Below are 24,720 nucleotides of genomic sequence, written 5' to 3'. Positions count from 1 at the left end.
AATTCTCGTTCATTTTTTCTAAGTTTATTGTTACTTCAATTTCAATTTTCAATGGACACGAAAAGTTATTGTCGTAATGAAATACTGGTATGTGCTTTGATTAATTAAGTATTTTACTGCCCTAAAAATTTCCTTTCAGCCAAACAATTACATTGTACAAATACATATCAGCTATTAATTACTAGGTACATCTATAGCTTAGTTATATTATAGTATTGAGTATGAAGTCGTATAGAAATAATAACTTTCTGTGTATTGTAGGATATACTACAGTGCTGTAATTGTGATACCATTTAAAAATAAAAAGTGCTAAATCACATTATTGTGATATGTGGTGTGCAAACAGACTATTTTTTATTCAATAAATATTGCTGAGAAGGTACTAATTTATTCATCACAATGTTTTTAATCGATAAAACCTGTTACCCCCTAATCTTTAAAATAATAAAAATGAAATATCTTACAAATTACTTGTATTAAAACGTTACTAGAGATATGAAAAAAGTGCTAAAGGCGCAAACGTGTACTAAATCAGGTCACACCGTTCAAGTGCTAAAGTGAAATAGAAGTTATTGCTATCCTTGTTTAAGAGTCTCTAGATTTCGCTTCTCGATGTGTCCCACTGTGTGAACACTTTTGGTTTTAAAATTTCCCCATTGTTTTTATGTTCTTTCTCCCGTATTGTTTTTTTTACCAATCTAATTAATTACAGTAATGAATTTTATTTCATTATAATTGCGTTATATGTACAAAGTATAGTCCGCGGTTTTGCTTGCGTGAGTTTTAATAGACAGTGGAATATTTCGTAAAAAAACAGACAGCGCAGGAAATTGATGTTATGTTAAATTTGTCCACATAATTAAAAATACTATATATTTCGACGGATATAAACGTATAAGTTACTGGTCTATCAAATTCATAGAACAGAGATATTGTCTATTATTATATATTAATTAATAATGAATAATCTATACTTAATATAAAAGTCAAACATTTTTTACTTTTACATTCTATAGGGATTATCTATCATATTATTATGCTAGTAATAGCAAAAAGAAACCTATAAATTAGAATTTGCAGAAGATACAACATATAACATGTAATAGAATTCTATAAAATCGAGAATCTTCTTTCACCAGTAGGTATTACGTTAAAAATAATAATTTACATTAAGAATGTAGAATTGTTTAAGATCGAGAACCTCCTTTAACCAGTATTTGGTTGTAAAGAATAATTAATTTACATTAAGAGTTTTGAATTGGATGGACTGTGTGAAAGATTATATGATAAGAAAGGAAGTAAATAACGAGATGACTGCGAACAGGGATGAATGGACGAGAAAAACATATTATGCCGACTCCCAAATAAACGGGATAAGGAAGAAGCAGATGATGATTAAGTATTTTGAATTCTTTAGGATGTAAAAGTTCATTAGGCACTGTAACGATTATAATGTACAGTATTGTAGATAAAAAATATGATTACATTACTTAGGAATATTCTCCCGTCTATATGGGCAATTTTATAACATGTCACACTTTCCTCCAATAAATCAATACAAACATATAACTATCTCTTTCTTTCATACGAGCTGATTGGTCGTTCTCAGAGATTCTCGAAGGTTCGACATCATTGGCCCATTCGAGAAATCTCTAGAATTTACTGGAATCCCATTCGTTTAATATATAAACTCGGTCGGCGGCGCGGGAACTCATTCTTATTTGAAAATCGAAACTACAAACAAGTCTAGTAACTAACTCGACGTTTACTTTAAGCGAACAAAGTTCAAGCGAGAAATAGAAATTGAAGCAATAATATAACTTGAATTACTGATATTTTGAGTGTATTGAGAATCGAAAGTAATAAATTACAGTAAGAAAGAAAAAGCGAAGCTATATTTTGTTATTGAACATAGAAGATACATCCAGGGTTGTTGATTTATTATAAAGTGTAAAGTTGAAGAATTGCAAGAATAAAATGCCAGCTATAGGAATCGACCTCGGCACTACGTACTCGTGCGTTGGTGTTTGGCAACATGGCAACGTGGAGATCATCGCGAACGACCAGGGCAACCGGACCACGCCGTCGTACGTGGCGTTCACGGACACGGAGCGGCTCATCGGCGACGCGGCCAAGAACCAGGTCGCCCTCAACCCCGGCAACACGGTGTTCGACGCCAAGCGACTGATCGGCCGCAAGTATGACGACCCCAAGATCCAGCAGGACATGAAGCACTGGCCCTTCAAGGTGATCAACGACTGCAGCAAGCCCAAGATACAGGTCCAGTTCAAGGGAGAGACGAAGCGGTTCGCGCCGGAGGAGGTGAGCAGCATGGTGCTCACCAAGATGAGGGAGACGGCCGAGGCGTACCTGGGCACGGCGGTGCGCGACGCAGTGATCACGGTGCCGGCCTACTTCAACGACTCACAGCGACAGGCCACCAAGGATGCGGGCGCCATCGCCGGCCTGAATGTGCTGCGCATCATCAACGAGCCCACCGCCGCGGCGCTCGCCTACGGCCTCGACAAGAACCTCAAGGGCGAGCGCAACGTGCTCATTTTCGACCTGGGCGGCGGCACGTTTGACGTGTCCATCCTTACCATCGACGAGGGCTCCCTATTCGAGGTGAGGGCGACGGCCGGCGACACGCACCTCGGCGGCGAGGATTTCGACAACCGGCTGGTGAACCATCTCGCGGAAGAGTTCAAGCGCAAGTACAAGAAAGATATGACTGTTAACCCGCGCGCGCTGCGCCGTCTGCGCACCGCCGCCGAGCGCGCCAAGCGCACGCTCTCCTCCAGCACCGAGGCCACCATCGAGATCGACGCGCTCTATGAAGGCGTCGACTTCTACACGCGAGTGTCGCGTGCGCGCTTTGAGGAACTCAACTCGGACCTGTTCCGCGGCACCCTGGAGCCTGTGGAGAAGGCCCTCAAGGACGCTAAACTAGACAAGAGCCAGATCCACGACGTGGTACTCGTCGGGGGCTCCACCAGGATCCCCAAGGTGCAGAGCCTACTGCAGAACTTCTTCTGCGGCAAACAGTTGAACTTCTCCATCAACCCCGACGAGGCGGTGGCCTACGGCGCCGCCGTGCAGGCCGCAATCTTGAGCGGTGAGAGCGACTCCAAAATCCAGGACGTGCTGCTGGTGGACGTGGCTCCTCTATCGCTGGGCATCGAGACAGCGGGCGGCGTCATGACGAAGATCATCGAGCGCAACTGCAAGATCCCGTGCAAGCAGACGCAGACGTTCACCACGTACTCGGACAACCAGCCCGCCGTCACGATCCAAGTGTACGAGGGCGAGCGCGCGATGACCAAGGACAACAACCGGTTGGGCACGTTCGACCTGACCGGCATACCGCCGGCGCCGCGGGGAGTGCCGAAGATCGACGTCACCTTCGACATGGACGCCAACGGCATCCTGAACGTGTCCGCTAAGGAGAACAGCACGGGGCGCAGCAAGAACATCGTGATCAAGAACGACAAGGGACGGCTGTCGCAGGCCGAGATCGACCGCATGGTGTCGGAGGCGGAGCGCTACAAGGAGGAGGACGAGAAGCAGCGGCATCGGGTGGCAGCGCGCAACCAGCTGGAGGCGTACGTGTTCGGCGTGAAGCAGGCGCTGGAGGAGGCCGGCGACAAGCTGAGCGAGCAGGACAAGAGCACCGCGCGCAGCCAGTGCGAGGAGGCGTTGCGCTGGCTGGACAACAACACGCTCGCCGAGCGGGAGGAGTACGAGCACAAGCTGCAGGACGTGCAGCGCGCGTGCTCGCCCATCATGAGCAAGCTGCACGGCGCCGCGACCGGGGCAGCGCCCGGGGGAAACGCGTACCAGCCCAGGGGCGACGGGCCCACCGTCGAGGAGGTTGATTAAGTGGACAGTCTCAGTAGTTTAGTTCTAGTCTTATTTTGTTCTAATAAGTATTGTGATAATAAGTTTAAGACTGATATTAATTAAAACTGCAGCAGATGATCATCATGTTGTACAAGTAGAATGTAAGAACTGTAAATAAATTTAATTTATTAACATATTTTCTGTTTTATTTATTAATTAGAACCCTATTAGACATTAGTTGCTGTTATCTGATAGTTATTAAAATGAAATTCAATTCGATCTTTGATATACAGTACTTGCAAATAATAATTATTGTAGTAACTACTATTTAATATTGATAATATAATATACATACAGAATTCTCACTGATTTTTTTCATGTATAAAGTCAGGTCAGTTAGTCCGTCGTGATAAATTCACCTGGAATTTATCACGATGGTTTCCAGGGGGAACCGCGTGGAGGTTAATCTGACATGGTACATTGCTAGCAATGGGGTCGAGAGTCCACATTACTAACAATCACTTTCCCCCACCGAATTATTATAAGTAAAGACGGTATGAGCATGAGCTCTGGTCTATCTGTGTAGTAAGTTTTATCAAAATCCGTTAAGTTAAATAGATAGGAATGGAAGCTCAATTCATTTACTGGAAGAATATTCACATAGTTTCGTAAATCATGACGTTAAATAGTACAAAAATAGCCTTGCTAAGGTAATGCCATCTAGTATTCCTTTGGACATCTAAGAGTGGCTTCAATGTTTAAAAATAGTCATCATAATTTAACAAGTTTACATTATTTTGTATTAAGACCTGTAAAATATATTAAACTCTAACTTTAAGCTAAATTTTAGCGATTCCAAATCAACATTTGTTATTGAAAAAAATAGGATGCGCGCCCTCTGTCGAAAATGCTAAACATTAACAAATACCATAGAGAAGAGGAAGTGGATCTGTTTAGTGTAATAATTATACGTATGTAGTTAAGGGATTATTGTGTTTTCATTTCAACCCATTCGATGATAATGTATTGTCATAAAATTTTATCAATAAAGTAAATAAATTACTTAATAAAAACATTCGTTTTATTTTCAACTTCCTTTAATAATCGTAAATAATAAATAGTTCAAATGAGATGCTGCAGATTATTTAGACCAGGGATTCCCAAAGTGGTCTATGTCGACCCCCAGGGGTCTATGACAAATGGTAAGGGGTCTACGACAGCGGTCATCTTGTTTTTACTTTGTTTTTAACACTAAACTTTACTACAGTTAGAAATTTACAAAAAATCAATATCAGGTATGAATCTACCCAAAACCAAAAATTTTGCAAGGGGTCTGGGACACAAAAAGTTTTTTGAACCTCTGATTTAGACTATGTATTATTTGAAATCTGTGGATAGTAAAAAACTTTTATTATAATTACTGCCACAACTGTATCAGATATTTATTATCATCGCAAATAAACAGTCATTAGGTACTACCTTCACTAATACAAAATTCGATCTAAACTTATTTGAAACTGTATCTTGCCACTAAATGAAGTAGGAAGCATAAATAATATATGTAGATAGGTCCACACTCAAACATTGAAGGCAATGATATTGCCAACTAACTGCCAAAGTTAGGGGCAAAAATCGCCCAACAGGGCCCTGAACCTTCTGTGGCGTGCCTCGTTGCTTAAAACTGGGTCATCTCAAACTAATTATCCAACAGGAAGGATTGAATCACTGGCAGAATATGGCAGGATTAGTACATTCAAAAGCCCTAATAGCGGCCTACTCGAGCAAATACTCCAATAGATTATTGAGTAAAAACACTATATGCATCTTGACTAGGGCCTTCACTGGACACTGCAAATTGGCTAAACATATGAAAGCTGTAGAGGAAACGCCACTACACATCCTACGTGGTCGTAGCCCACTCATGCATAAATGAAATGAATGTCCTTTGGAAAGTTTACACTCGATCCTGAGGAGATAAAAACCATCGCTTCTTAGAATATCTTTCAATTCTTGTCCCTGACGGGTCTAGGTAGCGAACTTTGAAAAAGGGCGTGCACAATAGATCTATGTAGGTCGCAGTGTTATAGGTCTAAGCAATAGCTCAAACAACTCAATAAAAAAAGGTACTGTCTAGATACTAGACGCAAGGGCGGATCCAGCATAGGCTCCAGGAGGGGGTCATATAGTCATGGTTAATTTAAGAACTTATAATTTAATTTTGATAACAATAGATATAAGGAAAAAGTATGTATTTTATTAATGTGCGTAAGTACTGTACCTATAAATATTACTTTATTGTACACTTAAAAAACTTAACACTTAATAACTTGTACATATAAACGTACATATTCTCTTTGAGACTAGCAGAGAAGCACTATGTAAATATAATTAATAAAATATTGAAGGTATGTAGTTACATAAAATCTGTATGGTGACAAAACATATATAAACAAAATCATTATGTTCAATTAGTGGTCCTGTGCTCAGGGATGGGGTCATGACCCCCATGACCCCCCTGGATCTGCCTTTAACTAGACGTTACATATCTAAAGACTCTAGATTATTTAATTGAAAACATTTTAACATTCATTTTCATTAACTGTACCTAATGTGAAGAATTATAAATTAAAAACGAGTATAAAGAGAAACACTTTCCTTAGAGAAAAATATTTATTTTCTGTTCAGAATCTTATTATACCTACCTACACAATATTATAAAAATAACAAAAAAAAAAACATTATTGTCTATGATTTACATTTATTTGGCGGTATTCGTTATTTACTTGCAATCTACTCTTTATAGGATCTGTGGTTGTATGCCAGATATTTCTTATCTATACAAATAAATAAAATTGGAGTGTCTATTTGTAATATTGAAATAACCGTTTTTTACTATATTTTTTTGGCAGGTAGCTGATGTAATAAGGAGAGACTTAGGCCACTTTTATTTTAGAAAAATAAAATTAAATTCTAGCTAGTTTGAAATAAATATTAAACCTTATTGAAGTAAATAAAAGATAATAAAATGTGTATAGTCAGCCTTGGTTTTCCTTTAATAAATAAATAAATAAAAAGAATGTTACTGATAATTTAATTATTATAAAAAAAATAATATAAAGAACGTATACTTAGTTAATTAATTATTGGTAATATTAGAATCCGTTTGGATTCAATTTGTTAATGAATGTTAGTAACAGCGACATCTATTGGATGTAGTCTTCGTGATATTTGTTTCAAGATTTGCTTTTGGTGCTTTTGACTATTTCACTAACAGATTCCCATTATTTAAAATATTGTTACTTTTTTATTGTGTAGTAAATAATGTTATAAATCTGACTATTAAATATATCATAATGTAGCTATATAACGATTATTCTTTCATTGATTTAGTAATAAAATTTGATAAAATTATATTCCTGGCTAATGTCCAATTTGGTTCATTTTTTCTAAGTTTATTGATACTTCAATTTCAATTTTCAATGAACACGAAAAGTTATTGTCGTAATGAAATACTGGTATGTGCTTTGATTAATTAAGTATTTTACGGCCCTAAAAATTTCCTTTCAGCCAAGCAATTACATTGTACAAATACATATCTGCTATTAATTATTAGGTACATCTATAGCTTAGTTATATTATAGTATTGAGTATGAAGTCGTATAAAATGAATAACTTTCTGTGTATTGTAGGATATACTACAGTGCTGTAATTGTGATACCATTTAAAAATAAAAAGTGCTAAATCACATTATTGTGATATGTGGTGTGCAAACAGACTATTTTTTATTCAATAAATATTGCTGAGATGGTACTAATTTATTCATCACAATGTTTTTAATCGATAAAACTTGTAACCCCCTAATCTTTAAAATAATAAAAATGAAATATCTTCCAAATTACTTGTATTAAAACGTTACTAGAGATATGAAAAAGGTGCTAAAGGCGCAAACATGTACTAAATCAGGTCACACCGTTCAAGTGCTAAAGTGAAATAGAAGTTATTGCTATCCTTGTTTAAGAGTCTCTAGATTTCGCTTCTCGATTTTTCCCACTGTGTGAACACATTTGGTTTTAAAATTTCCCCATTGTTTTTATGTTCTTTCTCCCGTATTGTTTTTTTTACCAAACTAATTAATTACAGTAATGAATTTATTTCATTATAATTCCGTTATATGTACAAAGTATAGTCCGCGGTTTTGCTTGCGTGAGTTTTAATAGACAGTGAAATATTTCGTAAAAAAACAGACAACGCAGGAATTTAATGTTATGTTAAATTTGTTCACATAATTAAAAGTACTATATCTTTCGACGGATATAAACGGATAAGTTACTGGTCTATCATATTCACAGAACAGAGATATTGTCTATTATTATATATTAATTAATAATGAATAATCTATACTTAATATAAAAGTCAAACATTTTTTACTTTTACATTCTATAGGGATTATTTATCATATTATTATGCTAGTAATAGCAAAAAGAAACCTCTAAATTAGAATTTGCAGAAGATACAACATATAACATGTAATAGAATTCTATAAAATCGAGAATCTTCTTTCACCAGTAGGTATTAGGTTAAAAATAATAATTTACATTAAGAATGTAGAATTGTTTAGGATCGAGGACCTCCTTTAACCAGTATTTGGTTGTAAAGAATAATTAATTTACATTAAGAGTTTTGAATTGGATGGACTGTGTGAAAGATTATATGATAAGAAAGGAAGTAAATAACGAGATGACTGCGAACAGGGATGAATGGACGAGAAAAACATATTATGCCGACTCCCAAATAAACGGGGTAAGGAAGAAGCAGATGATGATTAAGTATTTTGAATTCTTTAGGATGTAAAAGTTCATTAGGCACTGTAACGATTATAATGTACAGTATTGTAGATAAAAAATATGATTACATTACTTAGGAATATTCTCCCGTCTATATGGGCAATTTTATAACATGTCACACTTTCCTCCAATAAATCAATACAAACATATAACTATCTCTTTCTTTCATACGAGCTGATTGGTCGTTCTCAGAGATTCTCGAAGGTTCGACATCATTGGCCCATTCGAGAAATCTCTAGAATTTACTGGAATCCCATTCGTTTAATATATAAACTCGGTCGGCGGCGCGGGAACTCATTCTTATTTGAAAATCGAAACTACAAACAAGTCTAGTAACTAACTCGACGTTTACTTTACGCGAACAAAGTTCAAGCGAGAAATAGAAATTGAAGCGATAATATAACTTGAATTACTGATATTTTGAGTGTATTGAGAATCGAAAGTAATAAATTACAGTAAGAAAGAAAAAGCGAAGCTATATTTTGTTATTGAACATAGAAGATACATCCAGGGTTGTTGATTTATTATAAAGTGTAAAGTTGAAGAATTGCAAGAATAAAATGCCAGCTATAGGAATCGACCTCGGCACTACGTACTCGTGCGTTGGTGTTTGGCAACATGGCAACGTGGAGATCATCGCGAACGACCAGGGCAACCGGACCACGCCGTCGTACGTGGCGTTCACGGACACGGAGCGGCTCATCGGCGACGCGGCCAAGAACCAGGTCGCCCTCAACCCCGGCAACACGGTGTTCGACGCCAAGCGACTGATCGGCCGCAAGTATGACGACCCCAAGATCCAGCAGGACATGAAGCACTGGCCCTTCAAGGTGATCAACGACTGCAGCAAGCCCAAGATACAGGTCCAGTTCAAGGGAGAGACGAAGCGGTTCGCGCCGGAGGAGGTGAGCAGCATGGTACTCACCAAGATGAGGGAGACGGCCGAGGCGTACCTGGGCACGGCGGTGCGCGACGCAGTGATCACAGTGCCGGCCTACTTCAACGACTCACAGCGACAGGCCACCAAGGATGCGGGCGCCATCGCCGGCCTGAATGTGCTGCGCATCATCAACGAGCCCACCGCCGCGGCGCTCGCCTACGGCCTCGACAAGAACCTCAAGGGCGAGCGCAACGTGCTCATTTTCGACCTGGGCGGCGGCACGTTTGACGTGTCCATCCTTACCATCGACGAGGGCTCCCTATTCGAGGTGAGGGCGACGGCCGGCGACACGCACCTCGGCGGCGAGGATTTCGACAACCGGTTGGTGAACCATCTCGCGGAAGAGTTCAAGCGCAAGTACAAGAAAGATATGACTGTTAACCCGCGCGCGCTGCGCCGTCTGCGCACCGCCGCCGAGCGCGCCAAGCGCACGCTCTCCTCCAGCACCGAGGCCACCATCGAGATCGACGCGCTCTATGAAGGCGTCGACTTCTACACGCGAGTGTCGCGTGCGCGCTTTGAGGAACTCAACTCGGACCTGTTCCGCGGCACCCTGGAGCCTGTGGAGAAGGCCCTCAAGGACGCCAAACTGGACAAGAGCCAGATCCACGATGTGGTGCTCGTCGGCGGCTCCACCAGGATCCCCAAGGTGCAGAGCCTACTGCAGAACTTCTTCTGCGGCAAACAGTTGAACTTCTCCATCAACCCCGACGAGGCGGTGGCCTACGGCGCCGCCGTGCAGGCCGCCATCTTGAGCGGCGAGAGCGACTCCAAAATCCAGGACGTGCTGCTGGTGGACGTGGCTCCTCTATCGCTGGGCATCGAGACAGCGGGCGGCGTCATGACGAAGATCATCGAGCGCAACTGCAAGATCCCGTGCAAGCAGACGCAGACGTTCACCACGTACTCGGACAACCAGCCCGCCGTCACGATCCAAGTGTACGAGGGCGAGCGCGCGATGACCAAGGACAACAACCGGTTGGGCACGTTCGACCTGACCGGCATACCGCCGGCGCCGCGGGGAGTGCCGAAGATCGACGTCACCTTCGACATGGACGCCAACGGCATCCTGAACGTGTCCGCTAAGGAGAACAGCACGGGGCGCAGCAAGAACATCGTGATCAAGAACGACAAGGGACGCCTGTCGCAGGCCGAGATCGATCGCATGGTGTCGGAGGCGGAGCGCTACAAGGAGGAGGACGAGAAGCAGCGGCAGCGGGTGGCAGCGCGCAACCAGCTGGAGGCGTACGTGTTCGGCGTGAAGCAGGCGCTGGAGGAGGCCGGCGACAAGCTGAGCGAGCAGGACAAGAGCACCGCGCGCAGCCAGTGCGAGGAGGCGCTGCGCTGGCTGGACAACAACACGCTCGCCGAGCGGGAGGAGTACGAGCACAAGCTGCAGGACGTGCAGCGCGCGTGCTCGCCCATCATGAGCAAGCTGCACGGCGCCGCGACCGGGGCAGCGCCCGGAGGAAACGCGTACCAGCCCAGGGGCGACGGGCCCACCGTCGAGGAGGTTGATTAAGTGGACAGTCTCAGTAGTTTAGTTCTAGTCTTATTTTGTTCTAATATAGGTATTGTGATAATAAGTTTAAGACTGATATTAATTAAAACTGCAGCAGATGATCATCATGTTGTACAAGTAGAATGAATAAAAAATAAATTGATTAAGTTACGAATGTGTTGTTTCTTGAAATCACATCACACATAATAGTAGGTTTTACCTAATAGATGTTATAACCAAATTCAAGTTAACTGTACTATTTTTAAATAAATAGTAATTTCTTGTAGAAGTCAAGTTACCATTTTAGTTTTTGAATATATAAATGTTCTATATAGTTCTTACAGATTAATAGTACCAATTATTTAGACCGTAATGAATTTCATTCTCATGAAATAAGCCATATACCTATCTAATATTTTTTTAAATAAAAACTCCTTTGTATTTGTATGAGTCATGAACTCAAGTCTATGCGCTGAGTTTCATTTAAATTCTTCTGGAAAGAAAATATATAAGATTAACTATGTAGTTTCGCAACATTGAATACTCACAGGTGTAGTAACTTCTACAAAAGTAGTATTGCTATAGTAGCGCCATTCGTGTATTAACTTGGATATATATGTGCAGTTGGATTATTTAAGAATAAACATAATAGGAAATATTACATAAAAACATTACTGTGGGAATATGCCCTGAGGTAAGCCGCCTGATGCCTGCGATACTTATATTTGTTTTATAAAAGTATAACAGCAAAACACTATTAATTGACTTGCCATGAATTGCAAATTTATGCTAGTGATTTAAAGCATTGGTTTTAAATAAGCAACTATAAAGACTACAGTAAAAGTATCACTACTACATAACAGATGGCGTTAGTTGTAATAACATTCAACTCAAAATGGATGGACATATGACTACTGGGTGTTACCAATATGCTAATAGTTAGTATTGAAGTACTATATATGTTTTTTTTATGATAGCATGAATGTGACGTTAGCTCCGTCCTATCATGGCGAATTGACCAAGAATTGAAAACGACGTTCGCTAGGAGGACATGGTTTTGTTCATTATTATTTTTCCTCATTACAAACAACCCCATCACTCAATTGGAGTTGTTAAGTTAATACTTATATTTAACATACAGCCACAGTTAGGACAATATTACATAATACAGCTATAATGAGCGGCACGTCGCGACGCGTCGTGCGTATTTTAATAATTAATCTGTGACAACATTTATTTGCGCGGGAAAATTAAAACGGTTGTATTACTTCTGGTTGTATTAATAGACTACTAATATTTGGCATTAGTGTTTTATTGTTATAAAAAGTTATAATACTTTAAATTTACACTATTATTATATATTTATATGGTAGAAACAACCTACTTTATTTACCTCTGTATTCTTTGTACAGTCTTCTAACCTTAGAACAAAGATATCTAATAGTTATATTTTAATGCGTACACATATAATTAAGGATATATTTAATTATTTATGTAGGAATTGTACTATCGTATTTAATGTAATTTTACTTTTTTATGCTCGCTGGAATAGGCGTGTTCTGGAGTAGAAACCGCGAATGGACAAATGTAGTGTAGGAAGCCTCACAGCTAGGTAGAGCGACGACATACATACATAGGGTTGTAGGTAGTAATTGGAAGAGAAGGGCAGAAGATCTTGTTCAGTGGCGTGCATTGGGAGAGGCCTATGTCCAACAGTGGACTGTAGTGGGCTAATGATTATCATGATTACTTTTTTATAGTATGGATGTATACATGGATGTTTGTTACTCTTTCATGCAAAAACTACTCAATGGATTTTAACGAAACTCTACAGTAATATATATCATCATCATCATCATCGCAGCCCGGAAGACGTCCACTGCTGGACATAGGCCTCCCCCAAAGATCTCCACGATGATCGGTCCTGCGCTGCTCGCATCCAGCTCGCCATCCAGCGAACTTGACCAGATCGTTTGTCCACTTTGCTGGTGGCCTTCCCACGCTGCGTCTTCCGGTCCGTGGTCGCCACTCGAGGACTTTGTTGCCCCAACGGCCATCTGTCCTACGAGCTATGTGCCCTGCTCATTGCCATTTCAGTGTCGCAATTCTTCGGGCTATGTCGGTCACTCTGGTTCTTCTGCGGATCTCCTCATTTCTGATACGATCACGCAGAGAAATTCCGAGCATAGCCCTCTCCATTGCCCTCTAAGTGACTCTGAGCTTGTTCAAGAGATCCCATAGTTAGAGAAATAACATATACATAGTCTATTGACGACCTCGGTGGTCTAGCGGTCTAGCACACCGCTTTACGACCGATGGTCGCGGGTTCGATTCCTCGCACGGCACAAACATTTGTATTCATGAGTATTATTGTTTGTATAGGTCTGGGTGTTTTCTATGTATAATATGTATTTATTTATAAAAAAAATATCTCTGTATATGTATCAGTTATCTAGTATCCATAACACAAGCTTTAGAGCTTAACTTGGGTCTAGAACTCTAGATGGTGCTGTGTGAATTGGCCTGAGATTATTATTATTATAGTTATAATTGCAAAGTAGGTGTGATTCAGCTACTACTCCGGATGCATCAAATTCTTTCAACAAATCCTCGACTAACCATTTATTATCACATAAAGTACACATAATTACGACTTCGTTTGTTCTTCTTTCTATATGTTTGTCATACACGTACGGTGCTACCAAATTATCTGCATTACCTTCTACATGTATATTAAATTCCATACTTGCGTAATGTAGGTGTAGGTAACACGTTAATGATGCAATTACACATGCCTCTAATGTTATTGTTTTGTTCAGTAATATCCTACATAACTGTATATATTCAGCTTTTTTTTCGAACTACTCTAATGGTGTTGGGTGCAGCTAGCATTTATGCCCCATTTACACTCAGCCCGAGTGGGCAGGGAAGTGAGCAGCGCGAGAGTGTAAACACTTCCCATGCCATTCGCGCTGCCACTCGCGCTGCCCGGCGATTATCGGTTTTTCGTGCGCGAGTCAAAGGACTGGCAGCGCGAGTGGCAGCGTGTTTTTACATTCAGCCCTCTCGCTCAGTTGTCGCCCGGCAGCGCGAGTGGCAGGGGAAGCGGCTGAATGTAAACGTAGCATTACAGCTTCACAGGATGATAAGAGGCGAGTGCAGATGACACTCCAAACCCGCGGAAGGACTTATGGAGCGGTTGAAGGCCATCTCCCGCATGACGGATACGTCTTTAGTCTGAGGGCACCATTAGGGTTCGAACCTTGACTTAGGCCGTCGTAATTTCGATCCCCGTTTGTATTGTACGGGGAATCAATCGGAGGGAATTCTATTCAATGTAGCCATGTGAATGTGTACAGGCGGGGGAAAGCGGATTGTTAGTAATGTGGACTGATGATCTTATTGACTGACCACCGCCTATATACAGACTTGAATGACGAGCGTGCATGGCAATAGCTTTTCATGTACGGGATTTTCATTTAATGTTAGACATAGACACCTAAATAAATACCTATGCATTGTAAATAAACTGGCTTTTAAAAAAAAAGTAATCCAATTGAGTTTCTTGCCAGTTCTTTCCAATTGGATCTACATACCGAACTGGACGGTAGGGAAAAAAAATTATAATGTAAAAACTTGACTTTCATAAGCGGCTAAAATGTCCTACATGAATGTTCTATGTCAGTTTGCCTTTCAGGCGGTTCCCCCTGGAAATCATCGTGATAAATTCCTGATGAATTTGTCACGATATACAAACAGAGATGACGTCATGCTCATCTTATCATCCTCCACTGGTGCCCCGCCAGCGTAAACCGTTAGTACAGGGGGATGCACCCTTCTATTATCATAAATAAAAAAAATGTATACGTCCGCAATTTCCCGCGTAATTCTGTAATGCAGAGCTGTATAAACCGCGGCCCGCGGTTTGCATGCGGCCCGCGGTTGATGTCAATACGGTCCATTGCCTATTTCTGTTTACCTTATCTGTAAGAGTAAATAATATTTTTTTTATGTAATTTCAAACAAGCTGACAGCTAGTCCGATACAATCAGACTCATTAATACAAATGTTTGTGCCGTGCGAGGAATCGAACCAGCGACCATTGGAAGTAAGATGTGCTAAATCGCTAGACTATTGAGGCCGTAATTGGAAGGGCAAATAAGCTAAAGGCCCATCTGATGGTAAGTGGTAACCGATACCTGAACAGCACTACGGATATCACGTTATCATGTGATACAAGTCATTCCAGAGATGTGAGATGTTATGCCTCTTTCATTGATTAATTAGCACCCTACAACTGAAACACAACTTACATATATGAGCTGCTTAGTGGCTGAAATAGGTGAGAAAGAGTCATCCACGCAGACGACTTTTTACAGTCTATCTCTAGTTAATATACAAGAATTGGTGATTTTTAATAATACCAAACATTAGATAATATTACTACATGTTTTCTTATCTGTGCTGATAGTGTGTAGCTGATATCAATGGGGTCGACTTCCACACGGTTCCTCCTGGAAAACATCGTTAATTCCTAGCGAATTCACACTGACCTAACTGCATACTATCCTTTAAAAAACACACCTATATAACTATCATTTGATAAAAAAAGAAAGACATCAGGTTTTTCATACCTTCACTGGAAAAAATCCTAATTTTCATACCAACTTAACTTTCACTTTTTCTTTCTGTTCCCGAAGAACATAGAAGAAACTGTATTCTTCTATGTTCTTCGGGAACAGAAAGAAGAAAGAACTGGTCACTTTATAGTAATATATTAGTTTCTATATAGTAATTGTAAAGCTTGATTTTTCTATTCAGCAAAATATATGTATGTATATATATTGCAGCATAGATTGTACTATCTAATCTCGACTAATTGTTATCTTATGAAAATAATTGACTTTGAAGTCGAATGTAATTATAAAAGTTAATGGACACAATATAACGTTCAAGTCATATTCTATATAATACTGTCGATATACGTATAGAAGTGTTTCTGTAGCATGGTGTACGGTTGAACGAAATTAAAAAAAAATAGTGCTTTAACACGCGTTCAGTGACAGATAAAATATGTTCTATTTGTGAAAAAAAATATATGATTTATTTTTTTAAATCGACTGCCAGTATTATTTGTTAATACAGTTATATATATATTTTTAAAATGGAAGACGAAAAACCAAAGACTAAGGAGTCGTCAGTGCCGTTCTTGCGGCAGGTAATTTGAAGAAAACTATTTTTTTTTATTATTTTATTAGTTAATTTAATTTATTTAATATTATTAAATTGATAGTAGTGGCTGATAAAATCCTTACTAATATTATAAATGTGAAATTAGGCTGTTGTAGTTACGCTTTCACGCAAAAACTACTGCACCGATCATCGTGAAATTTTGTACATGTTTTGTTTTGTACATGTACATGTACAGGTTCTTGTAGATATTAGAATGTACATAGGATACTTTATATTAAAAAAAAACATTTTTTTAAATCTAAATAAATAAAATATCAACTTTTTGCTACTTCAGCACCATCTAGCTAGGTAGTTAGTTCGTAATGAAGTTATGCGATCAAAGCCGCGGGTAAAAGCTAGTATATAGTATTGTATAGTTTGCTACTTTGTATTCCCTGTTACAGAGCATAGTATTAAATGTATGTATATATAGGAAATTCTATAATTATCGTAACGATAAAATTAATCGTGGAATTGAGGAAAAAATTTCATTAATAAATGCAAGTACGCTGTTTTGTATTAAATGGTATGCAAAAACTCATGTCATAATAGATTTCAGTACGTACCTATAGTATATAGTATAAAAACAAAGTCGCTGTCGCAGTCTGTCCGTCCATATGTATGCTTAAATCTATGAAATGGATTTTGAAGCGGGTTTTTTTAATAGATAGAGTGATTCAAGATGACGATTTATATGTATAATACATGTACACCCGTGCGAAGCAGGGGCGAATAGCTAGTACCTAAATAAACCTCTATTTTCAAGCAGGGAAGAAATTTTGTTATATGTTTTTTTTTAAATGTAATTATTAGTTCGAATCTAATAACCAGATGTAGATTTTGTGAAATCTTTTCGGAGAAATGCTTCCCTCGCACGGCGCAAACATTTGTATTAATGAATATGTTTGTTTGTATTGTCATTGTGTAAATTATCTCGAATATCTGTTATTTAATAGATATAGTAGTATATCCCTGTACAATTAACAAAGCGCCATCTAGTCCCAAGGTAAGCAGAACTTGGTTATGGATACTAGACAATTGATATAAATATTTAGATACATTTTTGTGAATACATATATAATATACATTTTAAACACCCAGAACAACAAACAGTCATAATCATGAATACAAATGTTTGTATTGTACGAGGAATCGAACGCGCGACCACCTGAAAAAAGCGTCGTCCTAAACTAGATTACCGACGCCGTCATTCGTTACAAACAAATATACAAAATAATATAATTTAATTTCTTTTTATTATAATACTCTTTTATTTTTTAATATTACGCTCTTGCTTTCCATAGAACATGCCCTTTTTGTGTTCATGTTATATATATAAAACCAGTTAAGAACCCATCGAAATACAAAATTTCATCTAAATCGGTTCAGCCGTGTACGAGGAGTTAGGTGACAAACACACATACATAAGAACTATATATGTACATACAAAAGGTTACGACTCCATAAGGTGGTCCGTTATTTGTTTACGAAGATTACATAAACAGAATGTAAAGAAATTTTGTTTGTTTCTTCCAGTGTTTTTTAACTGTCAGCGTTTGTATGAACGTAATGGGCCATGGATGTGTGATAGGCTTCTCCGCTATCCTGATACCCAGTCTACGGAAACCAGAGTCGCATATCAAGGCTACAGTTGCAGAAGAATCATGGATAGGTGAGTAAACGAATATTTTTTTTAATTCTTGCAATGCTTTTGTTTTGTGTGTGTTTTATTGTATAAGTTCATTTTATATTATATAAGACTAGCTGTACCCGCCACTTTTCCGCGTGGAATTTTTAAAATTTTTTCCCTAAAAAACATAGATTTATTCTAAAATAAAAGTAGCCTAAGTTACTCCTTATTATATCAGCTACCTGCCAAAAAAGTCCCGTCAAAATCGGTCCAGTAATTTCAGAGATTAGCCGGAACACTGTTTGTTCCGTCTAATCTCTGACAGATGAAATTGTAAAATATGTTATTTTGGTGTATGTATCGCATTTATATTCATATGCATGTAGTAAAAAACGGTAAATATTACAGACGCTCCGATTTTATTTATATGTATAGATGTACAGATTATTATATTTGTGAGTATCGTGTGTTTCAGGATCTACAGAATAAATACCTATATATTCACCTATATATAAAGTATGCTGCTACATGCCATTTTATCTTTTTCCTTTCAAAATAAAAATTTACTTGCTAAAAAAGTCATAAGCAATGTCATAAAATAATTATAAAGCTTCTTAGATTTGAATTAATTCGTCTATAATTGTTTTTGCTACGTTTTTCATTGGTGTTCGGCTTCTATTGTCCAAGCCAAAATCAGTAATTCTGTGATCATATTTCGTTCAAAATTCATCCCAAAAAAATTCAAAATCATTATTTCATACCAGTAAAGCTAAATTTAGTGATGATAGAACATCATTCATCATTTTAAAATTCATTTCTTCATTCATAGATTCAATGTTCACACCGTTTGACTACAATTTTACTCACTATTCATATTTATGCCACCAGTCTCTTCGGAGGCGTGGGTTCGTATCCCACCGCTGTCACCATGTTGTGAATAAAATGCAAATTCGACCAAGAAATAGAAATAGAAATAATCTTTATTCAAATAAACTTAATATAAGCACTTTTGAATAGTCAAGTTTTTTTATTCTACCGCTCATACGGAATGCAGACTCATCACAAGAAGAATGAGCAAGAAACTTGTGTGTTGCTCTTTTAAATAAATATTGATTTACTTATATTTAATTAACAACAAGGATTAGGCGTAGAAATCGCTACGCACTTAATCTCTGTTCAATCAAATAACATTGTCAGCGCTATGAATTCTAAGTTAGATATTTTCTACAAAAACATTATTATTTATAAATTCTTCAATTTTATAATAAGCTTTTTTTACAAAGTCAATATTTTATGACACATTTGAATTTTGTTCTGGCAAATTGAGTACAGACTCTGGGAGTTTGACTGAAGACTGAATTTATTATTAATGCACCCACTACATTAATCATATACCCTCATAAATATTACAACATAGGCGCCAGTTACTACTTATCTGGTTAGTTCATCAATTTTCAATTAACTTGACGTATTTCTTTTATTTCAGCCTCAGTAATCGGCTTTGCCCTCATCGTTGGCAATGTCATTATAACTTTGATATTGGGGACAATTGGAAGAAAGAAGACTCATATTTTGAGCGCACTCCCCTTACTAATTGGCTGGTTTATTCTGGTCATAGTTAACAGCGTTAGCGGTCTCATTTTCGCAAGACTGCTTCAAGGTGTAGCTATGGGCATGTTGGGACCTTTATGTTCTATCATCATAGCGGAAATGACGGACCCCATCAACCGTGGTGCTTTCCTGACTGGCGTGTCCTTATCCCTGTCGATAGGAGTCCTGGTCTCCCACACTTTAGGCACCTTTTATACTTGGCAACAATGCGCCTTGATGTGTTCATTTATCACTTTCACCAGTTTGGTTATGATTCTTTATACAAAGGAATCGCCATCTTGGTTGATAGCGAAAGGACGCTACGAGGAAGCAGCTGAAGTATTCTATTATATGCGTGGTAAAGGAACTCGGCAAGAGGACGAGTTAGATAAAATGATGACCGCTCAAAGGATGATAACGACGGTCAACAATAAAGATGAAAATTTGCCTTTTACAATAAAAGTGAGAAATTACTTTATATATTTGAGACAGTGCTTTAAGAAGCCCGAGTTTTACAAGCCAATAATAATAATGGTGGTGGTATACTTCGTATTCCAATTGGCTGGACTGAATGTGATAAGTTCGTATGCTATGGACATTATAAGGCAAGTGGTGGGACCAGAAGCAAACGTAAGAGTGCTAATGATAGCGTTGGACGTAGAGAGATTGATCTGCAACATATTAGCGGTGTACGTGATGAGGAACTACAACAGAAGAATTGTATTGTTCTCAAGTGGTACCATATGCGTTTTATCGTACTTTGGCAAAGCGATGTACGTTTATGCCAAGCAGGAAGGTTATATTACATCCGACAGTCAAGTGGTACCCATTGCTTTGATAGCTATTTATATGTTCTCATTAACTATTGGTATTTCAACAATGCCATTTGCAATATCTGGCGAAATATTCCCGTTAGAGTATCGAGGCTTAGCTGGTGGATTGAGTGTCTTATCACTCTCAATAAATTTCTTCGTGGCTGTTAAATGCTTCCCAGTTCTTACGGAAGCTGTGGGGTTGCCGATGACGTACATCATATACGGTGGATTGGTGCTACTTTGTTTGGTGTTCCTGTTCTTTACGTTACCGGAAACAAAGGGTAAAACGTTACAAGAAATAGAGGATAACTTAAGAGGCGTCACACGTAGTGATACAAAGGCATCAGAGACGTTACACCAGTCAGAGGCACAAGTGGAAAAACAAACGCAAGAGAGTTCATTGTCATTAGATGAGGAGCAATTGGAGCCATTAAACAAGGAAACACTACAACCATGAACAGAATAGAACAATGCAGTTCAGTCAGAAAGGACTAGCCTAGTATTTAATCGAATGTGGTAATGTTGGAATTAAGTGTAACATTTAAAACGTTCATAATCCAGTCTTCATTAACTGTCAATTTTTATAAAATATCGATACACATTAAAACATTTAAAAATAATACAAAAAATAGTTTTGGAAATTAGAATTGTGTTAGAAAATTGACAGAGTTTAGTAGTGATTTTTAAAAAATATAGTTACACAATGAAATATATAAGAATAATATAAAAAGTCGTTTTGGAAAATAAAGTTGTGTTTAAAAATTGATAGAGAATGTTTGGTAGTGAACGATCTAAATGAATTTTTGACTGATTGTAAATATCTCAACTATAACATTATTCAACATTTCGTGCTACAACAGTGATATTAGCTCTGCCCGTAGGTTCGTTCTTATTTATATAACTAGCTATTCCCGCGACTGCGTCCGCGTGGGATTTAACTTCATTTTTCAAAAATAAAAGTAGCCTTAATTACACCTTCTTACATTAGCTATCAGCCAAAAAAGTCCCGTCAAAATCCGTCCAGCCACTTCAGAGATTAGCCGGTACAAACAGACAGACAGACAGACAGACAAAAATGGTAAAAAATGTTATTTTTGTACCGTATTTATATTCATATGTATGTAGTAAAAAACGGTTATATCAATATTACAAACAGACACTCCAATTTTATTTGTATGTATAGATTACGCAACAGTTACCAGAGGTTGAACTGAGATTATGTTAATTAAGCAGTTTGAATATTTCTTCAAACAAAAAAACCCTATTTCAAAATGTAAAAGTATTCTTTTATTTATGCATTATATTTTACATTTTACTTAATTGATTTATATTATTTTTTTTAAATCCGCTACCATTAGCATGTGTGAGACCACAAATATTCAGTGCGAAAAACTGACCATCGCTAAAGGTAGCGTTACGGCCATCTCTATTGTTGATCAAATTCCGACCGTTATTGTGTCTACACTATGTAATATTATATTATCTGTGGTCTACACCCATATTGTGGCACGTGTTTCGCCTCTGAACGAGGCTATCCAGAGGGTATACCATAGAAGCTTAGAGTTGCCAGTTCGACTTCCAACTACTTACAAATTACTATACAACAGAATTAAACAAGGTAATGTGAATCCATTCTTTTCTTAGCTAGACTGCTGTAGTATTTTTTCAAATGAATCGATACGATATTGAAATCTTCAAGAAAAGAGCTTATTCCTTTTTAAAAGGCCGACAACGTACTTGCAATTCCCCTGGTGTTGCGGGTGCTCATGGACGGCGGTAATCACTTACCATCAGGTGAGCCGCATGCTCGTTTGTCCCCTGTGTTATAAAAAAAAAATTAACTAGAAACCGAAAGATTTCAGCATATAGTTCGCATAGTTCGTTTCCCAGAGTGCTCTCTCTAGTTAACTAGTTCGTTCGGGATTACACAAGATTATAAATATTAAACATGTTTAATAGTCTTCTGTAGTCTCTTTACATAGTATAAAATCAAGTCGCTTCCGGTGTCTGTTCGTTTAATCTTTTAAACTACGTAACTGATTTTAATGCAGTTGTTAGCAACAGATAGAGTGATTTAAGAGATAGATTTATATGTATAATACATATATATACCCGTGCGAGTAGCTAGTGTATAATTATAAATTTCAACTTCAAAAACTTTTATAATTAAATAGAACTACGATTTAATTGATAAATAAAAATTATAAAAGATACAATGATTAATAAACAATCAATTTAATAAAATGTCAAAAACATCCTAAAATAACCAAGACGCCATTTCGTAATTCGCGATTATGTGAACATTTTAATGATAATCCAAATTTGTAGTAATAAATCATTTATATACATTACCTATTTCGGGTATTTTTATCAGAAATTTATAACTTTTTTGTACCTACGTGTGTATTCTTAGAATAATTCTTTTAGCCGTATTACATATATCACGTTTTGATAATAAAAAAATAATATAATTTCGATGAACAGTAAAAAAAGGCAAATCATTCAGTGATTTTAAAAATATACTGATTTCATATTTTATTGTATAGTATAAATACGGGTCATATAAAAAAATTATACAAATAAATCACATACCGATAACAATCGGTCTGTGCCTACATATTTATTTGATTTTTATTATATATTATTATATATATAACACTATTTTGATTACAGATTTAAAATTGTTTACTTTGCGTAATCAACTTTAATTCGTACAAGAGATAAATTAAAATGAAAAATAATACAAAACGGAACGGCTTAACAAATCGTCATGCAATTTGGCGTCTATAGTACGTAACATTTGGGATGGAGGTAGCACATATTACTTCATATACCGGGCGACAAATACCGCATGGTCGAATTTATAGACAGAAGCTATTCTTTTTATATAATGCCTGTGCTCGCGGTTTCATTCGCGTGAAATTTATAGCCTGTGTTATTCTGATGTTTGAGCTATATTATTGTAAAGTTTCATTAAAATCCATTCAGTAGTTTTTGCGTGAAAGAGAAACAAACATCCATACATCCATCTATCCATCCATACTCTGAAACTTCCACGTTTGGATTATTTTACTAGTTGGAATGTGACTCTTATACAAAGGTTACACTGTAATGCAGAATTCTACATTTCTATTATTATTTATATATATATTATTATTTAATAGAAATTCACTTTTTTTTTTCAAATAAATACATGTTTTAATATGAACGGTTTTAAATTTATTTCTGTACAAAATGCTAACTGCCTCTTCGCCCGCGTAGATTTATTTTTATTAGTTTAAGTTAAATTTCTAAAATAAAAGTAGCTTAAATCACTCCTTCTAATATAGCTATCTGCGAGTAAAAGTTCTTTTAAAATCGGTATTAACATGTAAATAAGTAAGACCATATCTTTGTTAATTTGACTATTTATGTTAACCAGTTATAGTATAATAAGTTATTGATATCTTTTATATAGTATAAAACAAAGTCGTCGTCGCTGTCTGTCTGATTATATCTTTTAAATTACGCAACAGATTTTAATGTAGTCTTCAGCAATGGATAGAGTGATTCAAGAGGAAGGTTTATATGTATAATGCATGCGTGATATAGTATAGAATAATGTAAGAAATTCAAAGATTTGCAATGCATCCGTGAGAGTTGCTACTTATTGATAAAGGTGTATGTTTAACAAAATTGTTTAAATAAATAAATTTATTTTCTTTTGTATATAAATATAAATAATTAGATAATTAAGTAACGCATTTATTTATTTTCTATTTATTTTATACGATTTTATATCTAGTTTTTTTATAAACTGTATTAATATATTATTATTAGATATACATTATTATTACATATAATCATTATTCATATGTTTTATCGTTGTATGTTTTTTTTATATCCTGTAATTACTGTTATAAAACACGTCAGAAAAAAAAATCTGGACAATCACAGCGGGGAAGAACCGGACTGTATAATAATAATTATTACTACATTTCATATAATTTTTGAATTCGCACTGAATCGACTGACTCGTATGTTATCGGAACTGATTACTTATTTACTGATTTTTTTTAAATACTATTAGGTACTTTTTTAATCAAGTATAAAGTATTCCTAGAATATAATAGTTTATGGACGCGACAATATCTTATATATATTTTTTAATCTTTGGCTTATCGGCTTATCAATGCTAGACATGTGTAGACGAAGGAGTTTTATCAACGGTGGACAAAGTCAAGGACTTACTGTATGTTTTCATCTTGGAAATGATCGACTGTCACAAGTCATTCATTCACATACAAGTTGTCTTCTGCAACGCCCTTGGAAGCTGTAACTGTCACAAG

At 37.2% G+C, this 24,720-nt stretch overlaps 3 protein-coding genes across 3 annotated transcripts; all 3 read left to right on the top strand.

The window, feature by feature from the left end:
* The first annotated feature begins 1,930 nt into the window (after nucleotides 1-1,930).
* On the top strand, nucleotides 1,931-4,003 carry LOC131842510 (major heat shock 70 kDa protein Ba-like). Its single transcript, XM_059191060.1, has one exon. The coding sequence runs from the start codon at nucleotides 1,978-1,980 to the stop codon at nucleotides 3,877-3,879; it is 1,902 nt and encodes a 633-aa protein (XP_059047043.1). The 5' UTR covers nucleotides 1,931-1,977; the 3' UTR covers nucleotides 3,880-4,003.
* Nucleotides 4,004-8,986: 4,983 nt separating this feature from the next.
* On the top strand, nucleotides 8,987-11,252 carry LOC131842493 (major heat shock 70 kDa protein Ba-like). Its single transcript, XM_059191031.1, has one exon. The coding sequence runs from the start codon at nucleotides 9,245-9,247 to the stop codon at nucleotides 11,144-11,146; it is 1,902 nt and encodes a 633-aa protein (XP_059047014.1). The 5' UTR covers nucleotides 8,987-9,244; the 3' UTR covers nucleotides 11,147-11,252.
* A 5,037-nt stretch (nucleotides 11,253-16,289) lies between these two features.
* On the top strand, nucleotides 16,290-20,983 carry LOC131842665 (facilitated trehalose transporter Tret1-like). Its single transcript, XM_059191235.1, has 3 exons — nucleotides 16,290-16,343; nucleotides 17,894-18,029; nucleotides 19,474-20,983. The coding sequence occupies exons 1-3, from the start codon at nucleotides 16,290-16,292 to the stop codon at nucleotides 20,847-20,849; spliced, it is 1,566 nt and encodes a 521-aa protein (XP_059047218.1). The 3' UTR covers nucleotides 20,850-20,983.
* The last annotated feature ends 3,737 nt before the right edge of the window (nucleotides 20,984-24,720 follow it).

This window comes from Achroia grisella, unplaced genomic scaffold (genome assembly GCF_030625045.1).
Source record: "Achroia grisella isolate CSIRO2021 unplaced genomic scaffold, CSIRO_AGI_Agris_v1 utg241, whole genome shotgun sequence".
Taxonomy (NCBI): domain Eukaryota; kingdom Metazoa; phylum Arthropoda; class Insecta; order Lepidoptera; family Pyralidae; genus Achroia; species Achroia grisella.
Note: the sequence above shows the minus strand (reverse complement) of the source record. Positions and strands in the feature narration are given on the sequence as shown.